This window comes from Coturnix japonica, chromosome 3, assembly GCF_001577835.2.
Source record: "Coturnix japonica isolate 7356 chromosome 3, Coturnix japonica 2.1, whole genome shotgun sequence".
NCBI classification, from domain to species: Eukaryota; Metazoa; Chordata; class Aves; order Galliformes; family Phasianidae; genus Coturnix; species Coturnix japonica.
The window spans coordinates 9,389,591-9,404,991 of record NC_029518.1 but is presented as its reverse complement, the minus strand read 5'-3'; the positions used below and the strand labels follow the sequence as shown (position 1 = coordinate 9,404,991).

The following is a 15,401-nucleotide window of genomic DNA, read 5'->3' as shown; positions in this document are numbered from 1 at the left end:
TAGTGAGGAATGCATCATAGCGAGGTATTGTGAGCTAGAAAATAAATAAGCCTGGTCAGAAAGGACTGCAGGGAAGGAAGAGTGCCAAGGGCTGCAAAGGAAGAACCTCAGACACACCAGCTTCATGCAGTAGGGACAGTCCAAGGGTGATGAGGAGATGGCAGCAGGGACCAAAGCTTGTATTGATGCCTGAGAAACATTTTAGGGTGGATTTGACCCAAAAGTGCACCTTGAGGTCGGTCAAAACCATCTGCCAGAACCTGCACCTGATATAGACAGTTTCTGCAGTGAAAGGTGGAAGTCCTTCAAGTGCTGCTTTATGACATACATAAGCCACCCTGCCTTCCTTAGAGAAGGAGGCAAAGAGAAGAAGAAAATAAACAGGTAATAAATGCAATAATAAATAACCTGACAACAAGGTGTTTCATGAAAGAAATATACAAAGCATTTTGCCAGACTCCATTGGCTCCAGGGCTGGGCATTGCAGGGATGCCAAGGGACAGTGCCAAGCTCAGCAGTGGCAGGGGGTGACCCAAAGAGGTTTGGCTGCCTTACAGCCTCCTCTACAACTGTAAAATCATCCCTGCAGGGAGGGAGGAGACGGTGCTGGGAAAATCACAGCTTCTTCTGGAGCAAAGGCTCCCTTCTAGCCCTGCAAAAAACACCTCCTTGCTTAGAGTGACAAGACTGAGGAGTATTTTCCTTCCTGAAAAAAATGAAGCAGGAACATGAACGTGGGTGCAACAGATACACACCAACATGGAGGCCAGTCCCTGCTCCCAGCCTTTGCCTTGTCCCTTCATCAATACTCTCCAGCTCTGCTCCAGCACTGGAACATCCCCTGCTTTACACATTTCCCTGACACAAAGTCCAGATCATCTTCTAGCCTTCCTCCTTTTTTATGCATGCTGGCAACATCTGAATGTGATCAATAGTTCTGCACACATCTAGAAGCCAAAAAAGAAAAGAAAAGAAACACTCAAAACCAAAAAATAAGCCTACTGCTGAGTTACGTGGTGCAGCAGAATCCAAACACCTCCAAAATGCATGGGGATCTGGACAGAAACCAGCAAGCAGACACTGAGCTTTGTTGTTGTTATTGAAACAACTATCCCCAGCCTGGCACTGACTCCCTCTCACAGACACACAATCCTCTGCAATAAAGAACACAGGACTTTTGTAGTCATCAATCAAGAAAGGTTTGATGGGCAGTTACTGCTTGGCTGACACAGGACCAAGCCTCCACCTTCGACCTCATCCCAGCCCTACATGCTGCATGCTGGGGAGGGCAGCACCTGAGCCGGAGCACTGAGCGGGCACACAGGTGGCTGTGGGAGCCCCACCACAGCCTTCAGCAGATGTTTCTGCCCACACCAACGCAGATGTCTGAGGTGAGGCACCAGAAATAGCCTGCTGCACAAACCCAGACTTTTCCTCCCACACAGAGAGAGAGCTGTAATGCAGAGCTGCTGAGTACAGCTGAGCGTTTGAGTGCATCCTTCTTTTTGCAATGGAAGGAATAACATCTCGACACTAATGAAAACTGTGACGGTGGATTGTGCCAGCTCAGCTGGGAGCTGTCAAACATCTGTATTGTGGAGCCTTCCTTCTCTTGGTCTGCCAGCAGCCTCTGTGTCTGCTCTAAAGCAGGAGCAATAACGCTCACTCAGAGTCATGTGAAAATTATATCTGCAAAGAGCTCGAAGGCTCAGCAATGAGGGAGGGTTCACCATGCATTTCTCCTCACTGACCTTATCCTCTGCCTCCCGACTGCAAAAAGAGAAGCAGGCTTTCAGCAAAATCCTCGTTATCCTAAAATATGAATGCAAGGTGCTGATGTTGAACCAATGCAGCAGGAACAAGGAACATCAGGACAATACGTTCCTCCAAATTGAGAAAGGAAAAACAAAACCCAGCGTGGTGCTGGGGAAATGCCACCTCCAGCAGCATACCTGAGCTGCAGCCAGCTGCCTTTGGCTTGGCTCTTATGCTCTGCCCAGCACCCCGATGAAGATGGGAAGCACAGCTGGAGAACAGCTGGCCAAACCCCACAGACTGGGACGGGCTCCTCTGCCAGGACACACCACCACCCCCTTATCTCCTGAGACAAAAGGGGCAATGGTGAATGGAGGGAAATAAATTCTTCTTCATGCTTTTACATACGGTTTTGAAGAGTTTGGCTGAACTAGAGGCAGCAGTGAAAGCACGAGGGATATCGCAGGTGAACAAGCATTCCAGCAGCAGCAGGAGAATCACAAAACTGCTGGGGCTGGAAGCACGAAGAAGGCAACCAGGACATTTATGGAGAGCTCTGCAAGGCTCATGTTAAATCATTCCCTTTGCTAGTGCAAATGAATATTTGAGCAAAAAATGTTACAGAAAAAGTTGGTTGACTCATGAAGAGCAAATACGTTAAATATAGAAATTAAGTAATCAGTGTGCACAAGAAAAGCGATTCTAGCCCTGCTCTGAGCACAGCTCTTGTTGCAGCTTTACTCAGGAGCCACCACGTTGCTCTGTGCCCTGAAGCAGGGGCAGCAGATGGCAAAGCTTCTCCCTTCTCCCCAGCCATGCTTCTCTGATGCAAGGAGTGGGGCTGGCACGGGGAGCTACCTCAGCACTGCTGAGAGCCGAGTCTTGGAGCCTTTACACCAGCTCTAGTTATTTAATGAAGGACTGACTGTAGAAATAGGAGGGGAAAATTATCCCACGCACAGCCTGATGTTTTTCTCCACATGCTGCTTGTTAGCCTGGCAAACAAATAGCGATGCCATAAATTGCTCTGAATGTTTGCTATGGTTGTTTGTTTGGAATGTTCCTTAACCTCCCTTGAAACAAAGCCCTTTTTTTTCTGTTTACCTCCCATGATTACAAAGGAATGAAGTGGGGAGTACAGATGCTCACAACCTGAGCATCCCCAGTAGAAGACATGCTGCATCCACAGTGAGAACAAACCTCAGCAAGAAAGAAGAGAGCCCACCTCCAACTCTACTTATCAGCTTTGTGACAGGCAGACATTTAGGCTACAGATGTCACAGCCATGATGTCACAAGTCAGGTCCTGCCATGAAAAGTTGCATTCACACATCCCAAATGCAGCTCCTGGGTTCCTCCAGACTCCCAGATCACACAATGCAGCATGGGCAAACCAAAAACACCAGCAGCTGATTCTGGAGGGTTTTAGTGATCCCCAAGCAGAGCATTGAGTAGCTAGAGACAGCCTATTGAGCTGGGGGAAAAGCAATATAGCTCTTAGCAGGGTTGAGCCCACGCTTTTCTACTGCAGCTTCAATGGAAAAAGTCAGTGGGAAATTCCAGAAAGAGAAAGGCGTGTTTCCAGAGACTGTGAGATTTCATGTTATTTTGCCTGTTCTAAAGTCTGATAAAACATCATGGATTTCCTCCTCCCAGGCAGACATGGGAGCTGATAAAGCCCCAGAAGCTGCAGGACGCCCCTTTGCTCCCCAAGGCACATCACCTGCTGCACCTCCCATGGTAACTCCATCCAATCTCAAGCACCAAATTTGCACATATATTGGCCCTTAATACTAGCAGAAGCCTTAACTTGTCGTTTTTATTCCTTGTTTCAGTGAGCATGGCTTTGTCTTGTTTTTCATCACAGCGTCCTCACACGCTGCAAAAGCAAATGTAACAACATCATGTTGCGGGAGCCGAAATTGAAAAGTACAACTGCCTATCAGTGAAAATCAAAGCAGCTTCACCGCCAAAATGGAGCGAAACGCAAAGGAAAGCTTAGATAGAGAGGAGAAAAATATATGTAAATAGCATTAGTAGCATACTTTCATTAGTCATAATCTGAGCAAGACCGGTAATAGCACTGGAAGGTGAACCATGCGCTGCCCACTGAGACTGAGCTATTCATGAGAGCAGCTGGCTGTCAGCTGCTGCCTCTGCACAAACATAACGAGGGAAGGGGCCTCTGCATCCCATCCCTGTGGCAGCTGGGGTTGGGCAGGAGGTGGGAGAAGATGCTCCATCCTCCACCTGGCCAGGAATTGCTTTTTTGAAAGGTAAGCACAAAATCTCAGCTACAAAGCAGTATTTGGGGTGGGCTGGTTTTTTGTTGTTTCTTTCTTTTTTTGTTGTTTTTTTTGTCTTTTATGAAAGCATTGTACAAAAATGATCAGCTCTATTTAACAGGCTGTTGAGACATCATAATGCCATCTTCTGCTATCCTGGCTCCTAATGATTTTATTAACCCAATAGCTGGAAGGGGATGTACTCAGCAATTCTGCTCCGTGCAGTTGCATTCTGTTCAAATACAGGTAGGAAGTGTGTCTGAACAGCAACGGCTAAGAGGATATTTAACGCCCACCTTTTCATCCAGATATTGGCTGGAAATTGAGTTGCAGTGCTGTTTGCTGTCACTGAAACCAATGGGATTTGATTCTCCCTTCCCAGAGAGCACAGGCTCTTGAGCTCAGCTTTGGGGTCCCCTCTTCTCCACACAGCAACATTGCTACCAGGAGTAAATTCCCATGGGGCTTACAACGATCCAGACCAGAAACTGGGACAGAGAGGAAAACAGCGCAGCTGAGCCCTTTGCACATCTGTGGTGATCTGTCTTGCCTCTGGCAGCTGAAGGTCTCCAGGCAGAAGCTGCGGCTCCTGCTCAGACAGACCCAGCGAGATGTGGCAGGTCTTCCAGGGGCTCCTTGTGGTGCCTGATTCACAGGATGGAATTTGGTCTTCTCCTCCATCAGTTGTCCATCAAATTGCACTGCCAAGGGCACAGAGACGTTTGCAGTAACACTGCTGCTCACCTCTGACACTAGATGCGCACTGCACCACCTTGCAAGTGATGCTTTCTCCCACTGTTTGCTACCGAGAGATCCTTCTTTCCATGAGACTTTTGTTTTTTGCCACTCATTTGCCTTCTCTCCTAAAACCTGGGTCCTTGCTGTGACCATGACTGTAAGCACCCACAACTCTCAGTCTCCCAGCAAGCAGCACCACGGTGTGAGCAGCTCTGAACTCAGGAAGCCTCCCACCAGCACCCAGCCAGGTGTTTCCCCACACTGCTCTCTCTAACCAAACCTGACAGGAGTGATTAACCAAGAGGTTCCTTAATGATCACCCCATCAGGGCTTATTTCATCCAGACCCCTTGTAGAAAAGCCAGAGAAACAAGGAGTTTGTGGAGGTGTCAGACTTCAGTGGGGTGGATGTAGTAGGGAAAGGATGCTTCCCAAAGCCAACACCAAGCAGAGCTTGCTTGCAGGGAGCAAATGGGGAGCAGCACCTCCCCAAGTAATCTGGGCTGAACTGGGGCACTTTTATGATAGTGTACTGCTGGTTCAGCCCAAAAAGCCTTATCAAGCCACTGCACCCCACTTACTGCACTACCACATATCCCTGGCTCAGTACGCTGATTCACAGCAGATGCAATCTAGGCCTGACCCCAAGCACCAGAGGAATCACATGCAGCTTCCCTTTATCAACTTTACTCTCTCTGGCATGTCCTCAGAGCCCCTCCAAGTGTCCTTGTCATCTGAATAGAGGAGGAGATGCTGTGTGCAGCAGCACCGTAGGTTTGTTAACCTGACCCCCCTCCAGCTCCTTTTCTTCACAGAAAACATGCTCTTAACCTGACTGCAAGGGGTTTGTCTCCTATCTCACGTCATGGCTCCGAACCCTTTCCCTGCATATTTTGTTTCCTGAAAAAAAAGCTATGTCACTTGAGATACCCAGAAAAAAAGGAGATGGGCAAAGGAGAGAGATTTAATGCTGCCTTTAAATCTCCTGGCTGGAGGGGCTTCCCATGCTATGCAGTGTAGCATCGGCAATTTAATCATCAGTGTAATACTTCTGCAAACAGCAGCAGACAGCAGAGCCCGCAGGAGCAAACGGTCTCTCTAACAGCATGAATATTACAGGCACTTAACAGCCCTTGTAATCTCGCTGTGGCTCCCATGCAAGAGCACAGGCAGGCAGCACAACTACAGGCACTAACCCTGGCCACCAGGTGATAAAGCTTCACGGGGTTCCTTAATGCAGCATCCAAAATCAGCCCCAGTGAGGAGAAAATGAGTGTGGAAATGCTGAAACCTTCAACAGATTCATTTCCACATCCCTGCACCTGTGACACACATGAAAAGGATTTGGGATGGGAGGGCATTTCTGAGCATGGTATAAATGTAAATGCTTGTCAGTAAAAAAACACTGTGTTTTTCAGTTTAAATGTTAGCCTGTTTTCAAAGGAAAAAACCCTGTGACTAACCTTTATTCTTTAACATTTTTCCTTTTTCATTGGATGAATATCATCCTGAACAATTTCACACAGGTGGGAAGTACAGCCTGTGGCTTCAAAGGAGAGCTTATGGAAATGGGGAGGAAAGAGGGAGTTGCTCTGCTTTATCTTCCCTGTTACGGCAAAGGTTGGCAGCCCTTCAGAGATGGGAACAACAGAGAATCATTAAGGTTGGAAAAGACCACTAAGATCATCATATCCACCTCCAACCCATCCCCACTGACCATGTCCCTCAGAGCCACATCTCCACAGTTCTTGGACACCTCCAGGGATGGTGACTCCATCACCTCCCTGGGCAGCCTGTGCCAATGCCTCACTGCTCTTACTGAGAAGAAATGCTTCCTAATACTCAGCTGTGAGACGGCTCACACACATTTTGGCTGCCCTCCTGCTTGCTCGCCCAGGTCTCATCTCCACCATAGTCTCAGTAAAGCCTGAGCTGTAGAGAAAGGAAATAAATCACTGGCATCTTGCTCACACCTTTAATTACTTAGCTGATATTGATATAACACTAATTGAAGCAGAATAATCTTTTCTTTCAACTAAGCGGGCCCACTCAGGCATGACTGAGATTAAATGACGTACATTACGCTTGGATTAGTTAATTTCCAGCTAACACAGAGGCAGACCCCGGTGCTGAACCCATGCGTGCTGCTGTACAGCCTGCTGCCCCAGGGCAACAACCACAGCCCTCAGTAATGGGATCCAGGGTCAGCGGGGAGAAGGAAGGAGAAAAATAGGAGCAAACCACACTGAGCACTGCAAACACAGCAGCTCATCCCCGCTCCTTCCCCACCACCGTGAAGGAGGAGTGTAAAAGGAAAAGGTGTCTTTGTTTTTTTCCATAGGAGAAGCTAAACCACGTTGTCTTGCATTCCATATACTCCACCAGCACACAGCAACTGCCATCCCAATGTACCCCAAAGTACCAGACAGGCAGAGCAGAGTGCCCTGATTCAGAGGGAAAAATGCTTAAAAAGCAATCAACAAAACAATGTTTTAATAACAAGGATTGGCACAAGCCATGAGCACACTCTTACCTTTAATCCCAACCTTTTCTCCATTGCACCTCATCACAATTAAGAAACATTAAATGTGCAAAAAATGAGAAGGTCTGTACAAATCATTCTCAGCACGAGGGGGCTGCAGCCAGTGCTTGCCCTGCTGAATGTGCCTCCCTCATACTTACAAGCCGTGCACCTCAATAATGTGCTATGAGGTGTGTTTGTAACTGTCTGATGCCAGCAGTGGTCCTTGAGGAGGAAATGATGTGTGCCTAAATGCAGACAGAGCCATTCAGAAAGCTGGGACAAAGCAGCCTTGCTCTCCTCGGTCGGGCCAAATTACATCCTTTGGACGTGTTCCTTCAGCAGTTTCAAAGAATAATAATCATCTGTCTCTATTTCCTTCTCTTTGCAAACAATATTTAGAGAATAGAAGGTGATTTCAGAGTCCATTTGTTTCGCAGCATGTTAAGCCCTGCTCTCCTCACATCACTTCCCAATCAGGTTTACTGCTGGCATCACCTACAGAAAGCTGAGTAAAGACTTAAAAGACCTCGGTCACTCTGTTACAGAGTTCCAAGGAGGGTGATGGAGATGGAGAAGGATGGAGATGGAGAAGGATGGAGATGGAGAAGGATGGAGATGGGGAAGGAAGGATGGAAATGGAGAAGGATGGAGATGGAGAAGGATGGAGATGAGGAGCAGCTGAGGCAAGTCCTCATGGCGGCTGCAGCTCAATACAGGGAGTGAAGGGCAGGACTGAGCTCTGTGACAGCAGCAGAGCCTGAGCTGTGCCAGGGGAGGGCTGGGGGTTATGGGCAGGGTGGCACAGCCATGTGGGCTCATCTGGGAACACACACAAGGAGAGGAACAGTGCTAATTTAGGGACCGGCCTGACGATCTCCTTGGCTCACACTTCCTACAGCAACGACTCCTGCTGAGACATCAGAGACATGGAGGGTGGGAAATCAATTTAATTGCAGCTTAGTAAGCAACTGCGCTGAGCGTCGCTGGCAAAATCGGAGCCTTTCACTGTGAGAGAAAGGGGAGAACGCGGCTTTTTTATTACACAAGAAAGTGGATTGAGAGCAAACCCGTGTGACAGTCATCTGGCCCTCACACCTTCCTTTCAACAGGAGGAAGGCAGCAAGAAGCGAAAAGCCAGTGCCAGAGCTGCTCCAATTAACAGTCAATCCAGTGCACCCTTTGTTGTTAAACTGCGCCTAATTACTACTTCACCCAAACGTCTTTCTTAACCAGATCTGACTGTTGCTTTCTCCCCAGGCACATCCTTGTAATGGGCTTCATTTGCTGGGCTGCCCTAGTGCAGTGAGCTGGCTATGGCAGCGTTCCTCACAGTTGCAGTAGGTTGCTTTTGCATCTCTATGGCTTCTCCCAGACTTGCTTTTCCGCTGGCAACGATAGCAGAGCTCACACCCAGTCATGCAGAAGCACCACGCTGGCATCCCGTGGGCTGCCTGATGCCAGCTCCAATATCATCCACAGAACTCCTATGTGCAGTTACACACAAGCCCATAGGGAAGGCTGAGGTGTTATAAGAGCGAGTTAAAATGATGAAGAAGAGCAAGGCCCAGCACCTTATGTGACTGCTCAGACATGGCAACCTCAGGCCACTGCTTCCTTCAACAAGTGGGGCACCTCCGTCCTGTTGATTTCCCTGGGTCTATACAATTGTGCTATCTGCAACTCTGATGCTCCCAGAATGACGCTTCTCCTTTTTTATGCCTGCAAAAGTAGCTCAGCACACCAGCCCTGCTGCACTCTGCCCTAGACTTTAACTACTGAGCTTGAGGAGGAAAGGCAAACCTCTTGTCTCAATGCTGTGGCATGCCCATAGACTCAGCACTGCCAACTATAACCCCTGCCCAGCAGGCTTAGCTCCGCTTACCTACAGAGAGGCACAGACTGCATAACACACTTGGAACCAAGGAGATGCCTGGGTGCAGGCTCCAGTCCAGCAGGCAGGCATTGACGACCTGAGCTTTCCTGCTTCTTTCCCTGCCTCTCCTCGTTTCTGGGTGTTTAAGAGGAAAACACTGCTCTGAGTCCTTCAAACTTCCCAATGCTTTTCACCAGCCATGTGGTCAAGCCAGCAGAGCCCAACTCTGACAGAGAGCTGAAGAATTAACAGGGTTTTCATGGCCAGTGAAAAGAAAATTACTTATCATTTATTGTTCCTTTACACTTCAGAGTGTGCTCGTGCCCAGACAGCACAACTTCCCTCTCTGCCCCTCTCTGGACCTACACAAACCACCAACTGAGCCCACAGAGCATGAGCCTCTCTGTTCCACCTTCTTCCTCATGACAGATTTGGCACTGCAATCCCTTAATTGTTAAGGTACGAATTTTTGCAGCACACAGTTATTCTAATCTGTTAAGTGGCTCCGCTGCTATAAAAGTGAAAGGGATTTAGTATCTGGAGACTGTCAGCTGAGCTCCAGGTGCTGAATCTTTCTCGATGGCAGTGATGTAGAAGGAAATGCAAGTTGCTACAAAGTATGCAAACGCAAGCATCCTTTTGCAAGGAGACCGAATCCCACGGGGTGCTGAGCACCCCGAGTACTTGGAGCAGGCAGTGGGGGTGCAGCACTCCTGCCCTGGGAGCCACCCCCCTGCTGCATTTGAGCAGAGTCAGGAAGGAGCTGTTGCACCGCAAACACGGAGGTGAGCCACACACATCTTGTTAGGTCACTTTGTTCAGTAGAAGAAACTTTTCATCCATAGCCTTTCTGCAACAACCCAGCTCACAAATGACCTGCTATAAGCTCTCAGCTGTGCTTCAGTTATCCATCAGATGGAGCGACCAAGCCATCATACACGAGACAGTGAAAAAAAAACCCCAACAACCCACAAATTCAAATCCCAAACCCAACATTGAATACATTCCTTTACCCCTCCAACCCTGGAGCCCCTCCCAGGGTGGCAGATTCCCTTTGCAGAGGAGGTGAGTTGACCGAGGGGCTGCCACCCGCACCCCCAGCTGCCACTTGCACCCCCAGGGCTGCTCCAGCCCTGCACAACCACTGGCAGGAGCCGGCATTGTGTTTGAAATACCACTGCTCCACGTGCACGTATCAGTTTGGGAATTTCCTTGTAATTAATCCCATCTATCAGCTCCTCTCATTATTTCTTAATGCAATTAAATTATTAATTTCTTTTAATTATTTTTTCTCTCTTTTTTTTCTTTTTCCTCCCTTTCCAAAGCAAAGCAAAGCAAAGGATCTGCGTGAGGATGGGTCACACATTCCCACTTCGCTGCAGACCCATTTTGCAAGAGAGCTGAGGTCTCAATGAGAGCCTGGAGGACGCCAAGCCCAGTTAACTCCTCTGGTTTTCAGTGCATCCAGGCAGCACACCACTGGGGCAGGGAGACAGATAACAGCTCTACAAGAACATGAAGAATTTGTCCTATGAACAGCTTCTCTGCAACAACAAGCTCCATGATCCTAAACGGAGCACAGGACGCTGGATGTGAGCCTAATGAGGAGGGAGCAAAGGTTAAACCCACACCAAAGAGCTGTATGGTGATCACACATTCAGAATGGGCTGCACTGGGAAAGGAGATGGAGGAGAAGCTCTGGCTGCTGCTGTCCTGGCCTCAGAGTGAGCCCCAGCTCCAAGGAGTTAATCGAGGCAGCACTGCATCCCCGCAGCCAGCAGCACATCACTCACAGCACTCCAAAGCGGCTCCCAACGCCAAAAATGTAATGCATGACAAAAATGACAATCTGTGCTCTATCAATCTCAAGGGGATGCGACTGTTTTGATGGAAAATTCAGAGGAAATGAAGGAGAGGCAATTCTAGCAGTCAAATGACCAGAGTTACAGCAACTTGGCACTTGCAGCTTTAGAACCCGGGGGGTGAAGTTTGTTGGATAATGGGACCGGGCTGGTCCAAAGAGTCCTGGGGAGAACTAAACAGGAGTGGGTCCTGCCAGGAGCCCCATCACGCTGCAACACAGAGCAGTGGCACGGCCAGGGCTGGGGCTGAGCCAGAAGCTGGGCTCATGTGAAGGAGAAGCAGCAGCTCCCCTCAACAGGGCAGGTTTTAGTTTTCAGGTTTTTAAGAAGATTTTTCCAACAGAGCCCTATTTACATAAAAGCACGGTTATGGTTTTAAGGGAGTTTTCCAGTCCGGTGACTTATTACCTTTCCCTGCTTAAATAAATAAATGTACCTCCATATAACTGGTTTTTTGGCCAAAATGTGCACAGATTCCTTCCCCTCCTCCGGGGCAATGAATTTTGAAGGCCTGAAAAACCCACTCCATCATTTTTATTTCCAAAAAGCCACGAAAAACCGATCACTCCTTCACGTGAATAAAAATCAAACTAAGCTTTATGAGCTCAGATCGGTCTTTTTGCCCACCCAATAAAGCCATCAGTTCGCAGCTTCAGAGGTGACACACATAGGAGAAAAGGAGAGGATGCGGGCAGCACACAGCTGCTGTTGGTGGGATGCTGGGGGCCTCAATAAGCCCCCACCTCAGCAGACCTTCAGTTCGCTAATCCAGCCTAACCCCATTCACTTCCTCGAGATGTACGGCAGTATCGCCAAGAGCGGGAGATGATCCAGGTGCTTTTCAAAGTTAGCCCCGCTCCCTGCCCAGTCAACTCGCAGCCATCAAATCATTGCCCCGGGGAGCTCTGCAGCCCCCCTCTGCCATCCGCACCACTCATGCAGCGGGGCTCCTCGCTTTCCCTCTTTCCGTTGGATCTGATGCCCCGTGCGTTTCTTCTGCGCTGTCTCTGCGCCCGGAGGTGCGCGCCGCGATACGGCAACGTGCGAGCGCCGAGATGCTGAGACGCGGGCGCTGCCGCTCGCCTTCCGAGCACAAATCACACCCGGTGCGAACAGAAACAATGATAACTAACAGAAACAACAGTGACAAGCACGCAACGACCACAAGTACCACCGAAGCGGTCGATGCTCGGCTCCCAGGCGGGCGCAGAGCTGCCCATCCCGGGGTACCCTCCCTTCTCAGCGCAGTGCCCGCAGGTGCCCTGGGTCGGGGGCAGCCTGCTTGTCCCATCCCAGCTGCAAAGTCGGGCTCGGCAGCGGCACAGCAGGGATCTCCCCCTGCTCAGAGCATCCGTTCCCCGCCGGAGGAGAGACCCCTACCGTGGGCACGGAGCTAAACTTTCCACGCACCGCGAAAGGGACGGGGGTGTCCCCGCAGCACCCGGTGCCCCCTTACCTCTGGCGTTTGGCCCTCGGGTCCCTCCGTCTCCGGCTTCCTCCTCGCCCCGAAGAAGAGGAGGAGGAGAGCGGCGATCCAGAGCACACCCAGCACTGACAGCGCCAGGCGGCGGGTCGGGCGCCTCATGGCCGTGGGGGGTGGGGGACAGAAAAAAGGCAAAAATGGGGCAAAAGGAGAAAAGAGGGGTCTCGAACGCCTGCTCCGGAGCCGGAGATGCGAGTCCCAGGCTGTGAGCGCACTGCAAGGAAGGGAGAAGGAGGAGAGGGAGGAGGGGAGGGGAGGAAAGGGGAGGAGGAGAAGAGAGAGGCGGCACCAGCACCGCCGTGGTGGGGGGGGGTGTGCTGGAGCTGGAGCCGCTCGCCCCGGTCCCGGCCCGGTGGGGGGACCGGTGTTTAACAGCATGCACAGGAGGCTCAGACATGATGGGAAGATTAATTTATCCAATTGAAGCAGCAGGGGGAATTCAGGTAGGTGGAATTTAATTACTGCGTTTGGATGAGAAGATGCGAGTCTCTCCTGAGCTGTCAAGAGCACTTAGAAAATAAAATCATAATCATCGACACGGAGCGGGGAGGCTGCTGGTGCACCATCAGACCTGCCCCGAGGCTGCTCCCTGCCGGCCCCATACAGTGCAGACCCAAGTGCAGTGCCCACACGTTGCCAAGAGAAATCAAGCATCATACGGTGCTGGGAAAGGGTTGCCTTGCCTAGATGTCCCTGCACAACTACCTGACCCACCGCCCTTCCACGGTGCTGAGAAGTATTGCAGCAGCTGAGCTTTCTCTTGTAGAAGACATTAGTGAATAAATTAAGTATCGAAGCAGATGCGAGTCGTTTGTGTTGGTATGAAAACTGGAGAACAAACCCCATAAAAGCAGGAACCTGTGCATAAAGTGACATACGGAATGAATTGAAGGTAATGCGTCAAGTGCTGGAAAGCGTGTTGAGTGTTGGAGCTGCTGCTGATTTATTAGGACCTGAGGGAATGGCATGGAGCTGTGTCAAGGGAGGGTCTGGGGTCAAGGAAAGGCTCTGCCCCAGAGGATGGTGGGCATGGCACAGGCTGCACAAGGCAGTGGGCACAGCCCCAGTGCTGGAGTTCAAGGAGCTTTAGACAGTGCACTCAGACATAGGGTGGTGCTGGGTGGAGCCCAGGGTTGGACTCAATGATCCTTGTGGATCCCATTCGACTCAGGACATGCTGTGGTTCAGGGATTTCCAGGGCTCAGTAAATCCTACTTTTGGGACATTCACAGGAAGATACTCAAGTACATATGTCAGTAGCATCGCCCAAACAGCCATTTTCTCTTTGATTGAAAGCCACCGAATCCTTAAGCATCTCTACCAGAACAATGACATCTTGGTAGAGCAGACAGGCTTAGGTAAAACTGCCTTACACCAACAGCAGCACACAGCTGTCACACCAACCAATCTTCCCCAGCCACAGGCTGGAGCAGTCAGACCACCATAACTATAGAACTACAAGGTTGGAAAAGACCATAAAGATCTAGTTCCACCATGAACCCATTACCATGCCCACTAAGCCATGAGACATCTCTGCCTCAAAGATCTAGAGCCCAACGGTGCTGGAGATTCAGATCCCAATGGGACCACAGAGTTGTGTGGTGGAGATCCGGACCCCGGTGGCATCACAGAATTGGGTGATGAAGATCCAAGGGCCCACCTCACCCCAAGCAGAAAGTTGCTGCTGCTGCTCTGCTGGCCTAGATGAGGTGACCTTGGCTGCTCTGCCATGCAGCATTGCCCCTGGGCACGTCTGCAGAGGGGGCTGAACTTTTCCTCCCAGGCCTCACCCCACACTAGGAGGCGGAAAAGCTTTTCCAGAGTTAAGGCATCTGGCTGTTTTCATTAAGAGGTGGATTTAAAACCTCATCTTTTCTCTAGCTCAGACTTTCATGGGAAATTATTATAAAATATAGGTGGAAATACTGAAAATATCAAGGAAATACATTACAAATTAGATTACAGGAAAGATAATAAATGGGCTGACCCGACAAAAATGCGATCAGATAATGGTCTCTTATTACCTTGAGAAAGAACTCCCTCTGCTGAGGGAAAGCTTTATTGGCAGGGCTCGGCTCAGTGATGAACAACTCGCTGCACCAGTGCCTGGGAAATGGGTATCCATGGGGGTACAGCACTGTACAGTGTGTGGTAAAGGAAGCTGGGGCTCCTTTGTGCAGGTGAGGGCACAGAGAAGCTGTCAGCTTGTTTCTTCATATCGGCATTGTGGAGTTGATGCAAAGGGATCATCTGGTGATAGCAAAACCAGGGCAACACGTTGGAGTGGTGGGGGACCTTTCCCAGGGACAGCATGGGGTGATAGCCTCCTCCCCTTAGGCAGAGGTGGGAGGGAAAAGCAGCTTATCTTGCTACTTCAAGTAGAGAGAGTGGATCTGTAAAGCATGACAAGAACATTCTCAGATGTCATCACACCAGCTCTACCAGACAGCCAGGTGCTGCAGTTTTTGCTTGCGATACTCCTGGGCTTGAGCATCCCGTTCACATATGAGATGCCACCCACACAGAAAAACACCTTCGCCTTCTGAAAGGATGGGGAATGCTCAGGTGTTCGTTCCTAGAAAGCTAAAAAGGGCATAAACAAAAACATTTGAAAAGTATCAGAGGAAAGGATCAAAATCCAGCCCAACTCAAATTGGGAGGGAGGCCCCAATGGGCAGCACAGCGTCCAGCAGCACAGAGCAACCCCACATGGGTGTTATCCTACACTTCCGTGGCAAGTAAATGCCAGGAGAGCTTTCAGTTCAAGTTCTTGGATTGCTGTTGGGTTCTTTTAATAGTATATAAATAGTACGAGCTTTCTAGTTGGCTGTCCCCTCTGCCCTGCTGACATAACAGAAGTTATAACAGTAGCAACCTAAAGTG

At 49.8% G+C, this 15,401-nt stretch overlaps 1 protein-coding gene across 4 annotated transcripts in view; it reads right to left on the bottom strand.

The window, feature by feature from the left end:
• GALNT14 (polypeptide N-acetylgalactosaminyltransferase 14) overlaps positions 1 to 12,769 on the bottom strand; it is a 60,301-nt gene extending 47,532 nt beyond the window's left edge. For 2 of the 4 annotated variants that reach the window (XM_015856895.2, XM_015856897.2), the window contains exon 1: positions 12,492 to 12,767. In XM_015856895.2, the coding sequence (XP_015712381.1) occupies positions 12,492 to 12,620 (129 nt within the window). In that variant the 5' untranslated portion in view covers positions 12,621 to 12,767. Of the gene's footprint in view, positions 1 to 12,491 lie in introns of all 4 variants that reach the window. The other 2 variants (XM_015856893.2, XM_015856896.2) reach the window with 2 other exon arrangements.
• Positions 12,770 to 15,401: the final 2,632 nt, after the last annotated feature.